The sequence below is a fragment of the Neomonachus schauinslandi genome, chromosome 8 (assembly GCF_002201575.2).
Source record: "Neomonachus schauinslandi chromosome 8, ASM220157v2, whole genome shotgun sequence".
Taxonomy (NCBI): Eukaryota; Metazoa; Chordata; class Mammalia; order Carnivora; family Phocidae; genus Neomonachus; species Neomonachus schauinslandi.
The window spans coordinates 126,328,764-126,345,493 of NC_058410.1; the positions used below are offsets into that span (position 1 = coordinate 126,328,764).

At 52.9% G+C, this 16,730-nt stretch overlaps 1 protein-coding gene across 2 annotated transcripts in view; it reads left to right on the plus strand.

Moving 5' to 3' along the window:
• Nucleotides 1-16,730, plus strand: part of RREB1 (ras responsive element binding protein 1) — a 127,163-nt gene that overhangs the window by 100,415 nt on the left and 10,018 nt on the right. For both annotated transcript variants that reach the window (XM_044917727.1, XM_021697194.1), the window contains 2 exons: nt 7,754-7,943; nt 8,981-11,879. In XM_044917727.1, coding sequence (XP_044773662.1) covers nt 7,754-7,943; nt 8,981-11,879 — 3,089 coding nt within the window. The remainder of the gene's footprint in view (nt 1-7,753; nt 7,944-8,980; nt 11,880-16,730) is intronic.

Genomic DNA, 16,730 nt, shown 5'->3' on the forward strand with positions numbered 1-16,730 from the left:
AGGCTGAGCTGTGGCTACAGGACCCGTGCAGGTCACTTCGCCTGTGAGAATTGGGCTTCTCTACCAGGCCAGCCCACGTCAAATCTAGGGCCAGTCTGCTGTGTGATTTTGCTTATTTGCTTAATTTCTGCAGGAGAAGGGACAGGAAGGGCTGTGGATAAAGTGTATATATTGAAGGCTCTCTGTGTTCGTGGTGTGTCCCTCCAGCCCGCAGGGGCCGCAGTGGAAACTTGGCTCACCCCCCTGCATGCTGCTGGGAGGCATTTCCCTCCCCTAAGACCCCCCACCCCGGCCCTCTCCTATCTGTGCTTCACTCCTACCCATACCCCTTTGGTGACAGTGCAAGTGGTGCTAAGGGAGGTGGGGGGAGGGCGGGGGGGAGCAGATAAGCTGCAGACAGCTGCTTCAGCCTTCTGCTGTTAGGACAGCCCTGACTGCATGCCCCAAAACTATACCTCCTGCCTTCCCACCCACCCCTACCACAACTGCAGAGCCCCGGCCCCGGTAATAGGAGCCACCATGACCGAGCAGCCCTGCGGGAGGCTGGGATGTCACATGGTGGGGAGGGGGCAATGGTATGATCTCCAGGATTCTCAATTAGGTTTTCTTTCTGAGAGAAGCATTTGCTAACATGTGCTGGAATTCAGGTGTTTTCTGGGTGAACCAGGCTCTGGTGAACTGTCTTGGAGTCCAGAAACACTATTTCTGTGAGCAGAGTGATTTGGAGTTCACACATATACAGGTGTGTGTTTGTAAGTTGAGAATGGGCCGAATGTCCATCTTAGCACTCATCCCTGTGTTTGATATGTAACCTCACCTGTCTTTAGAGTGTTTCCCACTGATGAGTTTTTGTTTTCCTTAGAGTAATTTATTTCAGTATGTGATGTAAAAAGAAAAAAAGTTTTGTTTTTAGAAGAGTTCTATTGGCATCTGTAAATCCTGTGACTAGGATTCCCTAGTTACACTTTCCCCAAATGCGTTGATCTTACTGACAGTGAAGTTCTCCATTTGGGAAAGTTGCCCGCCTCTTGCATTGCCGCGGTATCAGAAAGCAATCTCTTGAGTTTGTAAGCTTTCCCTCTGGCACACTGTCCGAATTGCACACAAGATGAAATCGTCCTCCAGCGCTCCGCGGTCCTACGACTTCCAAAGTGCAGTCCTGCTCCTTCGGCATCTTCTGCAGTGGTACCGTCCATGAGTTCCTGGAGTGGCGTCCTGGGCAGGATGGAGACATCCCACAAGCCGGGGGGTGAGGGGAGAGTTTGGGGGCCCACCCGACCCATGGCTGTGGTCTTCATGAAGACTGATAAGCCCAAGGGAGGTTAGCAAACACCCCCAGATCAGAGCCCGCAGCGAACAGCGTCGCCCACAGAGTGACAATGGTCTCCATTGTCCCTGAAGAGCTCTTTAGAAACAGTTGCAGAGTGTTCTTCCCGGGGCCTTGGGAAGGCTGGTTGAACCGGAGTGTCTCTGGCTGACAAAGGCCCGTCCAAATGTTTCTGGGTGATGGTTTTCCACACTGGTTTTATTTAAGGTCTGCCAACAGGTGCTGAGCGGGAGATGGCAAGCAGTGTTTTTCTGTGGGGTTTCATTTTCTTCCTTTTAACCATCCCCACGATGTGCTTCTGGTTTCAAAGCAGGTTTGTTTTTTGGGTTTTTTTGTGTGTTTTTTCCCCCTGTGCCACTTTTGAGCAGCTTATGAGATGACATTCTGTATCTTTTCAGAAGTGAAATAGGAGCGCATCGATTGAATCCCATGAATTGGAGAGGCATGAAGTTGTGGCTCTGGGCCTTATTTAAATTTTATTAGAAGGCTCTGAGTGCATGTGCAGGCTGGGATGGCATGCACTTCTCTTCTGAGCTGTGGCCCCAGGAGCAGGGGGGGTGGCAGGGGGTGGTGGTGGGGGGAAGCAGGTGGTACAGGACAGAGGGCGACCAAGAAGAACATGCATTTCTCCTGTGAGTCTCAAGGATTAAACAGAAGCAGTGGGGACAGTGGTAAAGTTGTTGAGAATGAAGAGCGAGAACACATCCTTTGGAAATTAAAATTCATTTTCCCTGCGTTTTCATGTTTGCTGTCGTGGCCAGGAAATGGGCTATTCCTGATGGTTTTGTTCCTAGCAATATACGGTCATGGTTAAGTTTGGAGTAGCACCTTGCAGTTTTCCAAGCATTTTATTCTCTGTCACTGACAGTAACTCTGACAATCCCCATGTTACAGAGGAGAGAGCAGTCAGGGGCTCAGAGGAGGATGGGGAAGAGCTCTCCCAGGCCTGGGATATCGGGTGTCCACAGATTTGAGGACCTGTCACTTAATTCTCGCTGTAGTAAGGAGGTCATGGAGGGAGCAATTCCTGTCTCAGGCCTGTGTGGGAAATTTTGCCCCATAGGCAATCAAAATACAGAGGAAATAAGTTGTCCAAGATTGCACAACCTCCACTTCCCCTCCCACTGTCTCTGGTCCCCGAGCGTATCCCACACTGCTCCCCAGCTGCCTTCCACGGGGGACACAGAGCTTGTGGTTGGTGCTGGTTAATTCAGCTGTGAGTTCACTGAGCACCTATTATGTGTGAAACTGTCCTAGATGCCAGAAATGGGAGGGGCTTGAAGGTGAACGAGAGAATGGAAGGGGGGATAGACCTGTTAGAAGTGAAGAAAACTCGGTGTCATTAAAAACTCACGGCTACGATAGCTGCAGTCAGCTCTAACTGCCGTATTATGAGACCCTGTCCTCCCTTTTAGAAAACCAACTTGTGATGCCCCTCACATTGAGTATTCATAGCCAACAGTGCACTAGTGCAGTAGACTCAGGAAAGGTATTCAAAAGGTCTCTAGGGTACAGGAGAAAAATAAGAGAACTTTTCTTCCCAGGGGCGCCTGGGTGCCTCAGTCGGTTAAGTGTCTGCCTTCAGCTCACGTCATGATCTCGGGGTCCAGGGATCAAGGCCCACATCGGGCTCCCTGCTCAGCGGGGAGCCTGCTTCTCGCTCTGCCTGCCACTCCCCCTGCTTGTGCTCTCTTGCTCAAATAAATAAAATCTTAAAAAAAAAAAAAAAGTCCAAACCTGGAAGTGAAAGAGGTTGTATTAGGAATATGATCCATGCAGTGACCCAGACCTGGATCTTCTCTCAGTGCAGTGAGACTCCAGCATAAGCCCTTGGGGAGTGAATGTGCAGTCGCTTACCGTTAACTCCCAGTCGTTCTGTTCTCAAAGATTGCAGCCAACACAGAATTAGTGAATATTAAACCGTGGCTCCTAGAGGAAACACAGGGTTAGTTGCTTGCGAGCCTCTGCTTACCTTTTCATCAACTAATCAATAACAGACCCTGGTTTTATGTTTGTTTCTGCTTAAAGAAATCATACTTAATAAATAGCACTGACTCGGGGACCGGGAACTCCCAGCCCCCAGCTCCGTAACTTGTGCCTGAACGAAGCTTGTGGGACACACGCACGTTCTGCCCTCAGGCACATCCCAGCTCCTCGAGCTCACGCTCGGGAGACAGCGCTTTGGCGCTGTGCTTGGAGCCCATCTCAGACCACGGAACCACCCACAAAGAGCACAGAAACGCGAGAACTGTGGCACTAAGTGGACCGTGTAAGGGTTTACAGTAGGGGCTGGGGCAAGACAGCGGAGCGGCTGCAGCCGGGAACGCGCACGGCGGGCGACTCAGCTCTTTCCCCTCTGGGGGCGGGTCCTCAGGCACGCTGTGAGTAGTGACGCCGACTTTCAAGTACGTCATAGCAAGTGGGCAAATTGACAGATACGGAATCTGCCAGTAATGAGGATCGACTATATATGTTTTAGGTTAGATAAAATAGTACACGGAAGCGTGACTTCATTTTTTTTTTAAAGATTTTATTTATTTATTAGAGTGAGAGAGAGAGCACAAGAGGGGGGGAGCGGGAGAGGGAGAAGCGGACTCCCTGCTGAGTAGGGAGCCTGATGCGGGACTCGATCCGGGGACTCCAGGATCATGACCTGAGCCGAAGGCAGTCGCTTAACCGACTGAGCCACCCAGGTGCCCCGCGTGACTTCATTTTAATGCGCACCACACCTGAGCCCTTTACCTGACTTTGACCGTGAATCCCTCCGCTGCGGTGGTCTTCACAGGGAAAGCTGAGCGGGGAGCCAGGGCCAGCCCCTGGTGGATCACACACTCACTGACTCTTACTAGGGCTGTCTCACAGAGTTGCCAGGATGAATGAGTTCAGGTATTTGTTGTGATATTGCAGCATCCGGTGCGGGTGAAGATGAATTTAAAACACTCTGCAAATGTCCTGCGCAAAATGTATGTAGTCGGTGCTCGCTCTTAATTTGGGAAGAGCAAGTGCGGACATCAGGTGCAGAGTGCCCACGAGTGGCAGCCCTTGGCACCTGCCCTCGACTTTGTTACCTCCTCTTGTTCTCACCTTCCAGGGAAGGCACAGACCAGCTCCCGTTTCCCACGGCTTCCCAAGCCTCACCTGCTTCTGGCCAAGCCTGGACAGAGGGGAGGAGGCAGGGAGAGAGAAAATCAGAACCATCTCCAGTTCACAAAGGGCCACACCAGATGAGGCCACAGGCTTGACTGCCCAGCCCGCCGAGTGTGGCTCACTCTGCCTGCACGTAAATCCCAGCTGTGGAGCCTTCCTGAGCCCTGGGCTCCACACCTCCCTCCCGCCCCGGCCCTTCCACCTTTTTCCCAGAGGCTCCGACTCAGTGTAAGGGCTTCTCTTCTGGGGTTTTTAATAAATTGAACCCCCCCCACCACCACCTGCATCTGCCACAAATAGTGCTTTGGATGTTGTTGAAGCTCAGAAAAAGAGACGAAAAGTCAGCCCACTCTCATTAGCCATTTGTAATTAGATGTTGCTCTCCTCTTTTTTTTTCTTCTTTAGGTGGTTCTTTTACATGTATTAGGATCATGTTAAACTTATGCACAAGTAGAGAGCACAGTGTGATGAACCCTCATGCACCCATCCCCCAGTTTCAGGAATTCCCAGCCCATGGTGTTTCATCTCTTCCCCCATCCCAGATAATTTGAAAACAAGTCCCAGGCATCATATTTCACTTAACAACATCTCATTACGTATCTGTAAAGGAAAGGGACTTACCAAAAAAAAAAAAAAGCACAACCAAAATATTACTACAACTTAAGTAACAGTGATTTCTTACTATCACCCGATGTCTGGTTGGCATTAAATGTCCTCAGTCCAGACATTTCTCTCCAGCTCAGGGGAAAGCTTCCAGCTGACCACTGGGGTGGTGATGGGGTGGTGACGACGAGGAGTGTGCTGTTGAACTTGAGTCTGGGGGGACTGGAGTCACCGCGGTAGAAGAGGAAAGTGTCATTTCCAGGATGGCAGGATGGGACGGAGGTGCTGTGGGGCCCCGGGGGTCACAGCCCCCCCACATGTACGGCGTGGCACACTGGAGCAGCTGTGGCCAGGCTGCTTCCTCATGGCCTAGTCCTCTGGGTGCTTTGGCCAGGGTTCCCCGTGGTTGGGGGGGCCACCCTCCGGCCCCCCTGAACATGAGCCGTGTGCGTGCAAGGGATTGTGGCGGGGGGGGCAGGAAGTGGCACCGTGTGGGCCCGCGGCCGTGAGCACCGTCAGCACCTAAAGGTAGCCTGGGTTCTCTGTGACCTTGCCTTCCCTGGAGCCCTTGTCACACTTGGTGAGCCGAAGCACCGTTCCCTCAGGTGCAGTTTTATGTTTTGAGCGGCTCGCGGGAACCCGGTATTCCAAATTTAATGGAACGATGGCAGGAATCTCGATGGCGAGATGTGGCTGGGGTGGCCCTAGAGACAGGAGTGGTGGACATACAGCAGGACCTTGCTTGCCGTGGCCTGCCACAGCGCGGTAAGGACAGCCGAGTTGCACGTACTTGGTACTTCGTTTCAGCGCAAGAGGAAAATGAGTTCAGCTGCTTCGTGGGTGATTTATTATCTCTTTATTAACAGAGAAGAATTTCAGAGCTAAGAAGGTTTCCGCTAAGGTGTGTGCAGTGTAAATCCCGGCAGGTTGCTCTGCCCCTCGGTGACCCACGTTCCTTCCCTATAGAGCACCACTAGCACCTGCTTTAGGGGTTTTGTGAGAGACAAATGCGTTTGTACATGCAAATACTTGGAAAGGTGCTAGGCCCACAGCCCTAATAGAACTTCTGCAGTCACAGAAACATAGAAATGTGTTAGTTAGATCTGCACTACCTGAGGCCATTGTTGAAATGAGAATAATGTGACTGAGGAAATTTTAATTAATTTAAATAGCCACATGTGGCTCCTGTGGGCACTGTATCCAGTACGGATCTAGGGGATATTGATAATACTGTAATGATCAGATGGTCGTTAGGATGGTTCTCAGTGCAGACCCAGAAGGTGACACTGGTACGAAAGAGTAGAGGAAGCATCATAAAATGCATTTGGGGGCACGTCGGTGGCTCAGTCACTTAAGCATCTGACTCTCGACTTTCAGCTCAGGTCCTGATCTCAAGATTGTGAGATCGAGCCCCACGTCAGGCTCTGCGCTGGGCATGGAACCTGCTTAAGATTTTCTCTCTCTCCCTCTCCCCCCCTCCCTCCCTCTCTCTCTCTTTCCCCCTCTCCCTCCCCCTGCTCCCCATGCTCCATCTGCTGCCCATCCTCCCTCTCACTCGCTCTCTCTCCATCCCCCTCTAAAAAAGAATAAGTAAATAATAATAATAAAATGCGTTTGTTTCGCATCTTTGTGGCCCAGGACACTTAAGGTGTAGGTCATCTCTGAGGTGGAGGGTGCTGATCTTTAGATGGACTGCATCCGTGGGAGTCTTTCAAGGAAAAGGCGACAGCACTGTAACAGGTGTGGGTGGGAGGATGAACTGGGTTCATATTTTTTTTAAAGATTTTATTTATATGACAGAGAGAGACAGCGAGAGAGGGGACGCAAGCGGGGGGAGTGGGGGAGGGAGAAGCAGGCTCCCCGCCGAGCAGGGAGCCCGATGCGGGGCTCGATCCCAGGACCCCGGGATCGTGACCCGAGCCGAAGGCAGACGCTCAACGACTGAGCCACCCAGGCGCCCCGAACGGGGTTCGTATTTTATCTTTGCTTCCGTACTGGCTGTGTGACCTCGGCCACGTTGCATAAGGTTTTTGAGCTTCGGTGTTTCCATCTGTAAGATGAAAGTCAGGATACCCACCCGCCTACCAGGTGCATGCTCTGTGCCCCTGCAGGATGCCTTGCTCCTAGTCTAGGAGCCAGGGTTGTCTTTCAGGTAACGGATGGTAATAATATCAGAATTGAATACATAGTTACTGTCGTGTGCTACTAATTCACTTGGAGAATTTGATTATCATTTCATCCTGATCATTTCATCCCCATTAGAGACCAGGGATGCTCTAGATTCTGCGCAAATGTATGCTATTTGACTTTTAAAGATTTATGATAATTAGAGTCCATTGAGCCAAGGGAGGGAGCAAAACCTTTGAAATGATCGCTCTATGCTGCATAATTCAGGTAAGACAAAGTAAGCCTGCAACCGTGGCTTCAGGTTTCCGGCTAAACTTACTGGACACACCTGTTCTGTCTGCAAAGATTAGGATACCCAGAAATTGGTAAAATATAACTTTTTTAAAATGAAGAGTTTTCTTGGTGCTAACCACGAACAGAGTGGCTTCTTGATGTCCTATCATTTTTATTTCAATTGAAATGAAGCAACAAAAAAATAGAACGTGCTACTGGACAAGTGGAAACTCTGACTTGGCTGCTCCCTTATATCCTGTCCCTTTTTCCTGCCAGATGTGACATTTGCTGCGTAACATTTCGAACACATCGAGGACTGCTGCGCCACAACGCACTTGTCCACAAACAACTTCCCAGGGACTCCATGGGAAGGCCTTTCATTCAGAACAACCCTTCCATCCCTGCTGGCTTCCATGACTTAGGATTCACTGACTTCTCCTGTAGGAAGTTTCCTCGAATTTCTCAGGTACTTTGCTCGGCCTGTGGACCCAGCAGCCACCTCCATGGGCCACGTCGTTGGACTAGACCCCCTCACCCTGAGGCTTCCCTTCCTTAAAATGTTGTCAGTTGGGTTTTGTCTTTCTTTTAATCACAACCTTTTCTCTTGAAATTCAGCTTGATCCTTTCAATCTTCATTGGGTCATTAAACTGAGAGGGATAGGTGGGCTTTTATTTTGTGTTGAATTTCTTATTAACTTGAGTATGTGTCTAGCTTACCTGTGCTTTTTGCCTGTTCTTGGGGCGTTTGGATTTAGGGTTGTGAATTGCTCACCACCCCTACTCCAGCCCTATCTGAATTGAATTTGTATTTTTTAAAATATTTCTTTAATATCCATGTTACAGGTAAATATTTCTAATGTTGTGGTTTCTATTAAAAATGTTTGGGGTCATTATTAACCTGAACCATATTTGTTCTCTGCCTACAAAACACCTGCCAAAGCCATTTTGAAACTCTTTTTTTTAAAAAACTGGGATAGCGGATATCAACAGGGAAACTCTTGAGGCACAGAATCCTGAAGTTCAATGACTTATTCCATATGTATACACACACATATATGCATATGCCCACACGTATGCACTCACATAACCCTCCCCCCAGGTGGCGCTGCCTCACACCCCTGCCCAGGCAATGCCCTTTCTCCCACAATCACGAGGGTAGCCAGTTCTCCACTGGTGGTAGGAAGTCCCCAGCCCATTAGTTTTCCAGGACACCATTTTTAAAAAGAGAATTAATCCTGTCTTTGTGCTGTTGTTACTTAACCATATTTCATTGCTTCTCTGAGATACCCTAGAGATTGATGTCATTCATCAAGAAAGATGACGCTTGAGATGCTTTGGGGGGGTTTTCCTGATTCAGTCCGGGACAGGAATTAGCAAGCAGGGGGGAGGCCAAGGCTGGGGACTGGGGCAGCTTATACAACAGATACCTTCTGCATCTCAGGGTAGTGATTATTTTTAAATCCTCTTTATTCCCTTGCTCTTGCCTACCCGGCTTCCATGCAGGCCTGGTGTGAGACAAACCTACGAAGGTGCATCAGCGAGCAGCACCGTTTCGTCTGCGATACATGTGACAAGGCGTTCCCCATGCTCTCCTCGCTCGCCCTGCACAGGCAGACCCACGTCGCCACGGACCAGGGACGGGAAAGGCTGCAGGCCAAGACCCTGCCCGGGGACGCTCTGGACCAGAAGGTCTTCCTGGCCTTGCTGGGCCTGCAGCACACCAAAGACGCCAGGCCTGCCCCTGCCGAGGAGCCCTTGCCCGATGACAACCAAGCAATACAGCTCCAGACACTCAAGTGTCAGCTACCTCAGGACCCCGGCTGCACCAACATGCTGAGTCTGTCTCCTTTCGAAGCTGCTTCCTTGGGCGGCTCTCTCACGGTCCTCCCGGCTACCAAGGACAGCATGAAGCACCTGTCCCTGCAGCCCTTCCAGAAGGGCTTCATCATCCAGCCCGACAGTAGTATTGTGGTCAAGCCCATCTCTGGCGAGTCGGCCATCGAGCTGGCTGACATCCAGCAGATTCTGAAGATGGCAGCCTCCGCCCCCCCTCAGATCAGTCTTCCGCCTCTCTCCAAGGCCCCTGCTGCCCCTCTGCAGGCCATCTTCAAACATATGCCCCCTCTGAAGCCAAAGCCCCTGGTCACCCCGCGGACGGTGGTGGCCGCGTCCACGCCCCCGCCTCTCCTCAATGCCCAGCAGGCCTCCCCGGGCTGCATCAGCCCCAGCCTCCCCCCGCCGCCCCTGAAGCTCCTCAAAGGCCCCATGGAGGCAGCCTCCAGTGCCCACCTGCTGCCGTCCCCAGCCGGAGCCCAGCCAGACACCGCCGCGCAGCTCTTCCTGCAGCAGCCGCGGGTGGACCTGCCGGGCCAGGCCGAGATGAAGACGCAGCTGGAGCAAGATAGCATCATCGAGGCCTTGCTGCCCCTGAGCATGGAGGCCAAGATCAAGCAGGAGATAACGGAGGGGGACCTCAAGGCCATCATGACCGGGCCCGGCGGCAAGAAGACGCCAGCCATGCGCAAGGTGCTCTACCCCTGCCGCTTCTGCAACCAGGTGTTCGCCTTCTCCGGGGTGCTGCGCGCCCACGTGCGCTCCCACCTGGGCATCTCGCCCTACCAGTGCAACATCTGCGACTACATCGCCGCCGACAAGGCCGCGCTCATCCGCCACCTGCGCACGCACAGCGGCGAGCGGCCCTACATCTGCAAGATCTGCCACTACCCCTTCACCGTCAAGGCCAACTGTGAGCGCCACCTGCGCAAGAAGCACCTCAAGGCCACCCGCAAGGACATCGAGAAGAACATCGAGTACGTGAGCAGCAGCGCTGCCGAGATGGTGGACGCCTTCTGCTCCCCGGACACGGTGTGCCGGCTGTGCGGCGAGGACCTGAAGCACTACCGCGCGCTGCGCATGCACATGCGCACGCACTGTGGCCGCGGCCTGGGCGGCTGCCCCAAGGGCCGCAAGCCCTTCGAGTGCAAGGAGTGCAGCGCCGCCTTCTCGGCCAAGCGCAACTGCGTCCACCACATCTTGAAGCAGCACCTGCACGTGCCCGAGCACGACATCGAGAGCTATGTCCTGGCGGCCGACGGCCTGAGCCCGGCCCACGCGGCTGCCGAGGCCTCGGGGAGGATCGAGGACGGTGGCGGGACCTTTGGCGAACGTAAACCCCTGGCTCCCTTCCCGGAGCCGCAGAACGGCTTTCTTCACGGGGGCCCCCCCCAGCCTCTGCCTCCCCACGTCTCCGTCAAGTTGGAGCCCGCCAGCAGCTTCCCGGTGGACTTCAACGAGCCCCTGGACTTTTCCCAGAAGGGCCTGGCCCTGGTCCAGGTGAAGCAGGAGAATGTCCCCTCCTTCCTGAGCCCCTCCTCCTCGGCGCCCTATGACTGCTCCATGGAGCCCATTGACCTGTCCATCCCCAAGAACTTCAGGAAAGGAGACAAAGATGTGACTGCTCCCGGCAAAGCCAAGAAGCCTGAGCAGGAACCAGGGAGCGGCGAGCAGCCATCTCCCTGTCCTCCGCCGTGCCCTACCCTGCCAGTGACCTTGGGGCCCAGCGGAATCCTGGAAAAACCCATGGCCTCTGCAGCCACCACTCTGGAAGCCCACGCTCAACCCCTGCAGGGCTCTGTTCAGCTTGCTGTCCCCATCTACTCGCCGGCTCTGGTCAACAGCTCCCCCATCTTGGGCAATCCCACCCTCATCAGCAGCCCAGCGGTGTTGCGGCCGCTGCGCCCCAAGCCCCCGCTGCTCTTGCCAAAGCCCCCCGTGACAGAAGAGCTGCCCCCACTGGCCTCCATCGCCCAGATCATCTCATCTGTGTCCTCGGCCCCCACCTTGCTGAAAGCGAAGGTGGCCGACCCGGGGCCCACGAGCCCTGACAGTAACAGCACAGCTCTGGACAGCTTAGGAAGCGCGGCCCCCAGGGCTGCCGCCGCCCCCGCCAGCACCACCAGCCCAAAAGAATCCAGCGACCCGTCCCCTCCTGCCAACAGCCCGGAGGCGCCCTCACCCACCGAGCAGGGGCCAGTGGGCTTGTCCAAGAAGAGGGGCCGGAAAAAGGGCATGAGGAGCCGGCCCCGCTCCAGCAGCGGCGGGGTGGACCTGGACTCCAGCGGGGAGTTTGCCAGCATCGAGAAGATGCTCGCCACGACGGACACCAATAAGTTCAGTCCGTTTCTACAGACTACAGAGGATGACGCTCAGGATGAAGTGGCCGGAGCCCCCGCGGACCCCCACGGGCCCAGTGACGAAGAGCAGGGCAGCCCTCCCGAAGACAAGCTGCTGAGGGCCAAGCGGAACTCCTACGCCAACTGCCTGCAGAAGATCAACTGTCCCCACTGCCCCCGGGTCTTCCCCTGGGCCAGCTCCCTCCAGAGGCACATGCTCACACACACTGGTAAGAGGGCCCGCCACGCCAGGAGTGCTACTGCCCGGAGGGGAGGCTGTGGCCTGTCTGGCCCGGGGAAGCGGCGGGGGGGAGCAGGACGGGGAGCAGGCTTGGAAGCATAGAACCCTTTCCCCACGACCCCACTTTCAGCTTCTCCCTGTCTCGGAAGCAAGGGGCTTGCCTGGTGGGGCCAAGAGTTCTTCCTTGTGCACCCTTGTCACCAAAATCACCTGTTCCCGCTGTCTGGGCCCCCGAAGGGCTGCTGGTGAAGGCAAGTGTTACACGTAGGTGTTTAGGGGTGCGAAGGGTCCTGGGCCCGTTGGATCACGGACTTTCATACACTTCATCCCTTCAGCAGGATGTAGTAAGATTACCTGGTGACCCACAGGAGGCAGTGAGGAAAAAGTAGAAGTTGGTATTAAGGGATCAGCCACGGTGGACTTGCTGCTTTGGCAGGAAAAACTGCATCCCCAGTTCTGCAGAGCAGCTTTTAGTATGTTGAACGTTCCGTGAAGTTCTTTTGACTCCATATATTCTTAAAGGGAATATTGCAAATTCACAGTTCTCTTTCATTTCGCTAAGGCAATCCCAGCTTCCCAATTATGGGGAAGATCAGTGACAAATAGTGGGTAGAATTTTTTTTTTTTTTTAATTTTATTTATACTAAAATCAACAGCTGTCCGGAGAAACACCCAGATATAATCGTATTCTAAGTCTAATGTTTGGACTTAAATCGCCAAAAAGATAGCCCCAAGTATTTTTCAAGCGTTAGTTTCTATATGTTGATTTTTAAAGAGAAGTTGAAGAGGGTACATTTTAAGTGATTTTATACCAGGTACTTTGCATAGTCACATGACCATACACTCTCCTCTTAATTCTAATTTACTGAATATTTATACAGGGTTTATATCATTGAACTAAAGGTAAATAGGGTGAGAGCCTTAGCCTTTTGGAGATTACCACCCGAATACTAATGGGTAGGACCTAAAACCCAATAGAGAATTATATCATACAGGATTGCCAGATAAAATCCTGGATGCTAGTTAAATTTAAATTTCAGATAAAAAGCAAATAATTTTTAGTGTAGGTATTTTTCCATCCAGTAGTGGGGATAGACTAAATACTGAATTGTCATTTATTTATCTGAAATTCAGACTGAAGTGCTTTTAGTTGCTAAATCTGGCTTACAAGGCTTAGGACTGGCGAGGGGGAGGTCCTGGGAATGAGGTGTGAGCCACGCTCTGTACCAGGTGGAAAGGCTTCATTCAGAAGTGGTGGTGATCACAGAAGCCTCCAAGAGCCCATGGCAGGCTGTTCTACCAGTGAGGGAGGTCGGTCGCCGAGCAGTCCCTGGGAAACGGGGAGGGGAGAGCAAGTGGGCCGGGGTGGGGGGTGCTCTCTCTGGGCTGGTGGGACCTCGAATCCAGGACTCAAGTGGCAGCAAGCCAGGAGCGCTTGTCCACCAAGGACTCCACTACTGAACAGAATTTCTAGATTTGTGAAGTATATGCTACATTTTCACACTGTCATTTTCATTTGAAATCCTGTAAGCCTCACAAAGTAAAGCCACAGTTCTCTGAAGAAAGTTCAGAAAAGAAAATGCATGGTAAACAGGAGGTGCCCCACACAGCAGGCTCTTGCTACCCTTTTTGGGGGGGGGGGGGCACTTGTTTGTCAGCTGCAGAGCCTTTGGAGAAGGGAGTACTTCTGTTACCACTTTCCAGAAAGCAGATGGCTGGATCTGACGAGGAGCATGGCTCTTGCCATGCCCTACCCTCTACACGCCCCTGACGCCGCCCTCACCACCCTCCCCGCAGCTGGGAGTCCTGTGCTTAGTAGAGAGCGTGCACATTGTCCGAGGGTGAGGCCAGTTACTCCCGGACTTTCTCTTCCTAGCAAACGACCAGTCTCCCTAGGAGGACCGGAGTGGCTGGTACTTGCTTTCCAGGGTTCTGCCCATGTCTTGCACGTGCCTGCCAGAAGTTCCCACTTGTGAATGCATCCTTTCAGTCGCCTGGCTTTTGAATGCCAAAATGTCCTAGTTGGTTTAAAGTCTCGTAGCTTCTGAAACCAGGCAAGGAAGATGGGGGAGGTCTGTTGAAGATGGAGTAGGGCGGGGTGGGCGTAAACATCAACATGTTCTGCCCCTTCTCCCTAAGCCGTTCCTAGACCCTGCGTGGCTGTGTCTGCTGCAGCCCCGTCCGTGACGCCCTGTCTGACCGTGTTCTCACTGCCGTGCCCTCCTGCTGAGGGTTGCCGGCCTTGACTTGAGGGGAGCACTCAGCGTTGGTGGAGAGACCTTCCAGAGTTAGTCTTCATGACCGTCCCACGAGGGCGATGTTGTCCACATCTTGAAGCAAGGAAATGAGTAACAGCCAGTCGTTCTGGGGGTCGGTCATGAGCGGTTGAGCCCGAGTTCAGAGCCAGGGTCACGTTCGCTGCGGCTGCCCCACGGTCGGGGTGTGTGGCTGCTTCTGTGCTGACATGTAGAGAGGGTATGCCTGCCCCTGCCGTCCTGACATGTCCTGCCATGTTCCGGTGCAGAGGACTGGCAAGGGGTTGGAGAGGAGGGGAACACAGTTAGGGACCCGAATCCTAGTAATCAGCCCTAAGGGCCGCAGGACAGTACTAGCCGCACGCACAGGCGCTGTATAAGCTGGTGCCCCCTGGGCTTTGTGAGCTCCTTGCCGTCCTTCTGCTTCAGCTCGCAGGGACTGTCTCAGCCTCACCTCTGTTGCATAGTTTCATAGAGCACTTGGCTGCGCCTGGTGCCGTGTTAGGACATTTTCCATTCATCGCGTATCCCAGCTGGACGGAGCCTGGGAAACCAACTGACCCACCCGCTCTTCCCACAGACTGGTGTTTTCCTGGTAGACGCTCTGCTGTTGAAGAATCCCCCAGCTGTGTTTGGTTGCCTGGCTCTCTGGGACGTGCTCCCTCCAGAAACCTTGGAATAAGATGGAGTTAAACACGCCTCTGAAACAGCCCCGTAAACAAAAAGCATTCTACAGAAAAGAGGCTTTCTTTTTTTCTCTTTTTTGGGGGCTGGGGGCAGTAGTGTTAAACTCCAGCTGTGTTCCAGCCCAAAGCTTCGAGCGGTGTCCGGGTTTAGATCGCTGTTAGGCAAACCGCATCTGTGTCTCAAGAGTCCGCCTCCTCCTGACCTCTTAGCAAATGCACAGAGGGATCGTAACATCTGTACGTGGTCTCCTGGTGGGGCAGCATTAGGGAGACCGGTGGGGCTTGCTGCAGCTGAGGGGCCCGTGGCTCGGGTTTTCGGGATCATGGCTCAGGAGGAAGCCGGTGTCTGCCGTCCTATTTCATCTTCCCTGGTGAGCTCTCTGTGCACGGCTGAGCTCCCTCCTTGCACTCTCCTCCTAGCCTGTGTCCTGGGGAGCAGGGACGGTTCCTGGTTCCTTGGCTCTTCTGCCTGAGTAGAAGTCCTTGCCCCTTTGGGAGAGGACAGTCCACTGTCCCTCCCTTTTCCCCCTCATTTAGGCCACAAGCCAAGAGAATACAGAAAATGCAGTCAGCCCATGTCTGCTCCTCCTCACCTTCCTCCTCCTCTCCTCCCTTTTCTCCTAAAATGAACGGGTCAGGACCCTGGGATGGCTGAGCCTCCCACCTCCCCTGCCCCCAGCTCTGACATTTTGGGATTCTCCCAGTTGGTTTTAGTGCCCGTTCTTTGCTAGGCTGAGGTCCTCTGCACTCAGCCTGTCCCACCTGCTGCTCACAGGCCGCCGGCGTGAGTTGAAATCGGTACAATGTGCAGGCCTCCGCGTGGAAAGTGCTTTGGACACCAGTGCTGGTTGGCTCCTTCTGCCTTTCTGAAGGGGCAGCCTTGGCCATCTTCACTTAGCCAGCCTTGCGTGCACCTCTGTCACCAACAGAGAGCAGGAAGCCGTCTGCGGGTGGGAAGCCGAGTGATTCCACTTACTCTCGCTGTTCATTCTTCTGCTCCCGATGGCCCCGGTGCCTGCCAGATAGCATCACGTAGTATAGGGTTTCTCTCTTTCCCTGCCTGCTCTCTGGGAGGGAAACTGGCTGGCTGACGGTTTTCACGGCTCCTGTTGGAGGTGGAGGGAGGCCGTAGGTCTTTGGTGCGAAGGGCCCTCCTTGTGGCTACAGGTACATTGAGAAACACCCCTGGCAGAGCCGTGACTTGTGACAGTCACCCAAATAAATGAAATCGTGTGATGCATTCCCTGTAGGTTACCAGCCAACAAGTTTTGGGGAAACCCATCTGATGAAAAAATACTGGAGGGGCTCATGTTTTTCTCTGTCCATGCACTCCAGAGAGCACACCGCTTTTCACAGTATAAGATTTGTCTGTCAGACAGCAGTCAAAAGCAACGAGTGAGTGAATGAATGCGTAAGTGTAAGGCTTTCGCAGTGAGAGGGGGTCTTTGAGAGGTTCCTGTTAGTTGTCACTTTGAGAACCTTCTGACATCAGTGGGTCGTCTGAATTTAGCACAAGAATCTGAATCTTCGTCGTGGGGCGTGAGCCTGGCTGTCCGAACCCAGCTGTAAAATCCCAGAGTGAACCATGTAATGGGAAAAGGTAAGGAACTGGTGGTTGTATTTAAAATCAAGACTCCTACAGTTCCTCATCATTCAGCTTCTGACTGGTTTCACTCCCAGCCGGGTCTCTCCCTCTCAGTCTGGCCTGACTCAGAGATGCTATGATATTTGATCTTGGACGATAAGATGTTATTTTTCATACTTAAAATAAAGACTGAATAATTATGAAAGATTATGTTCAATTTTTAGTGAAAAGCAAGAATAATTTGAAGCGTACGCCAAAAACAAAACAGAGCAAAAAAAGCACAACCAGTCTTCATGCAAAAGCGTGATATATAT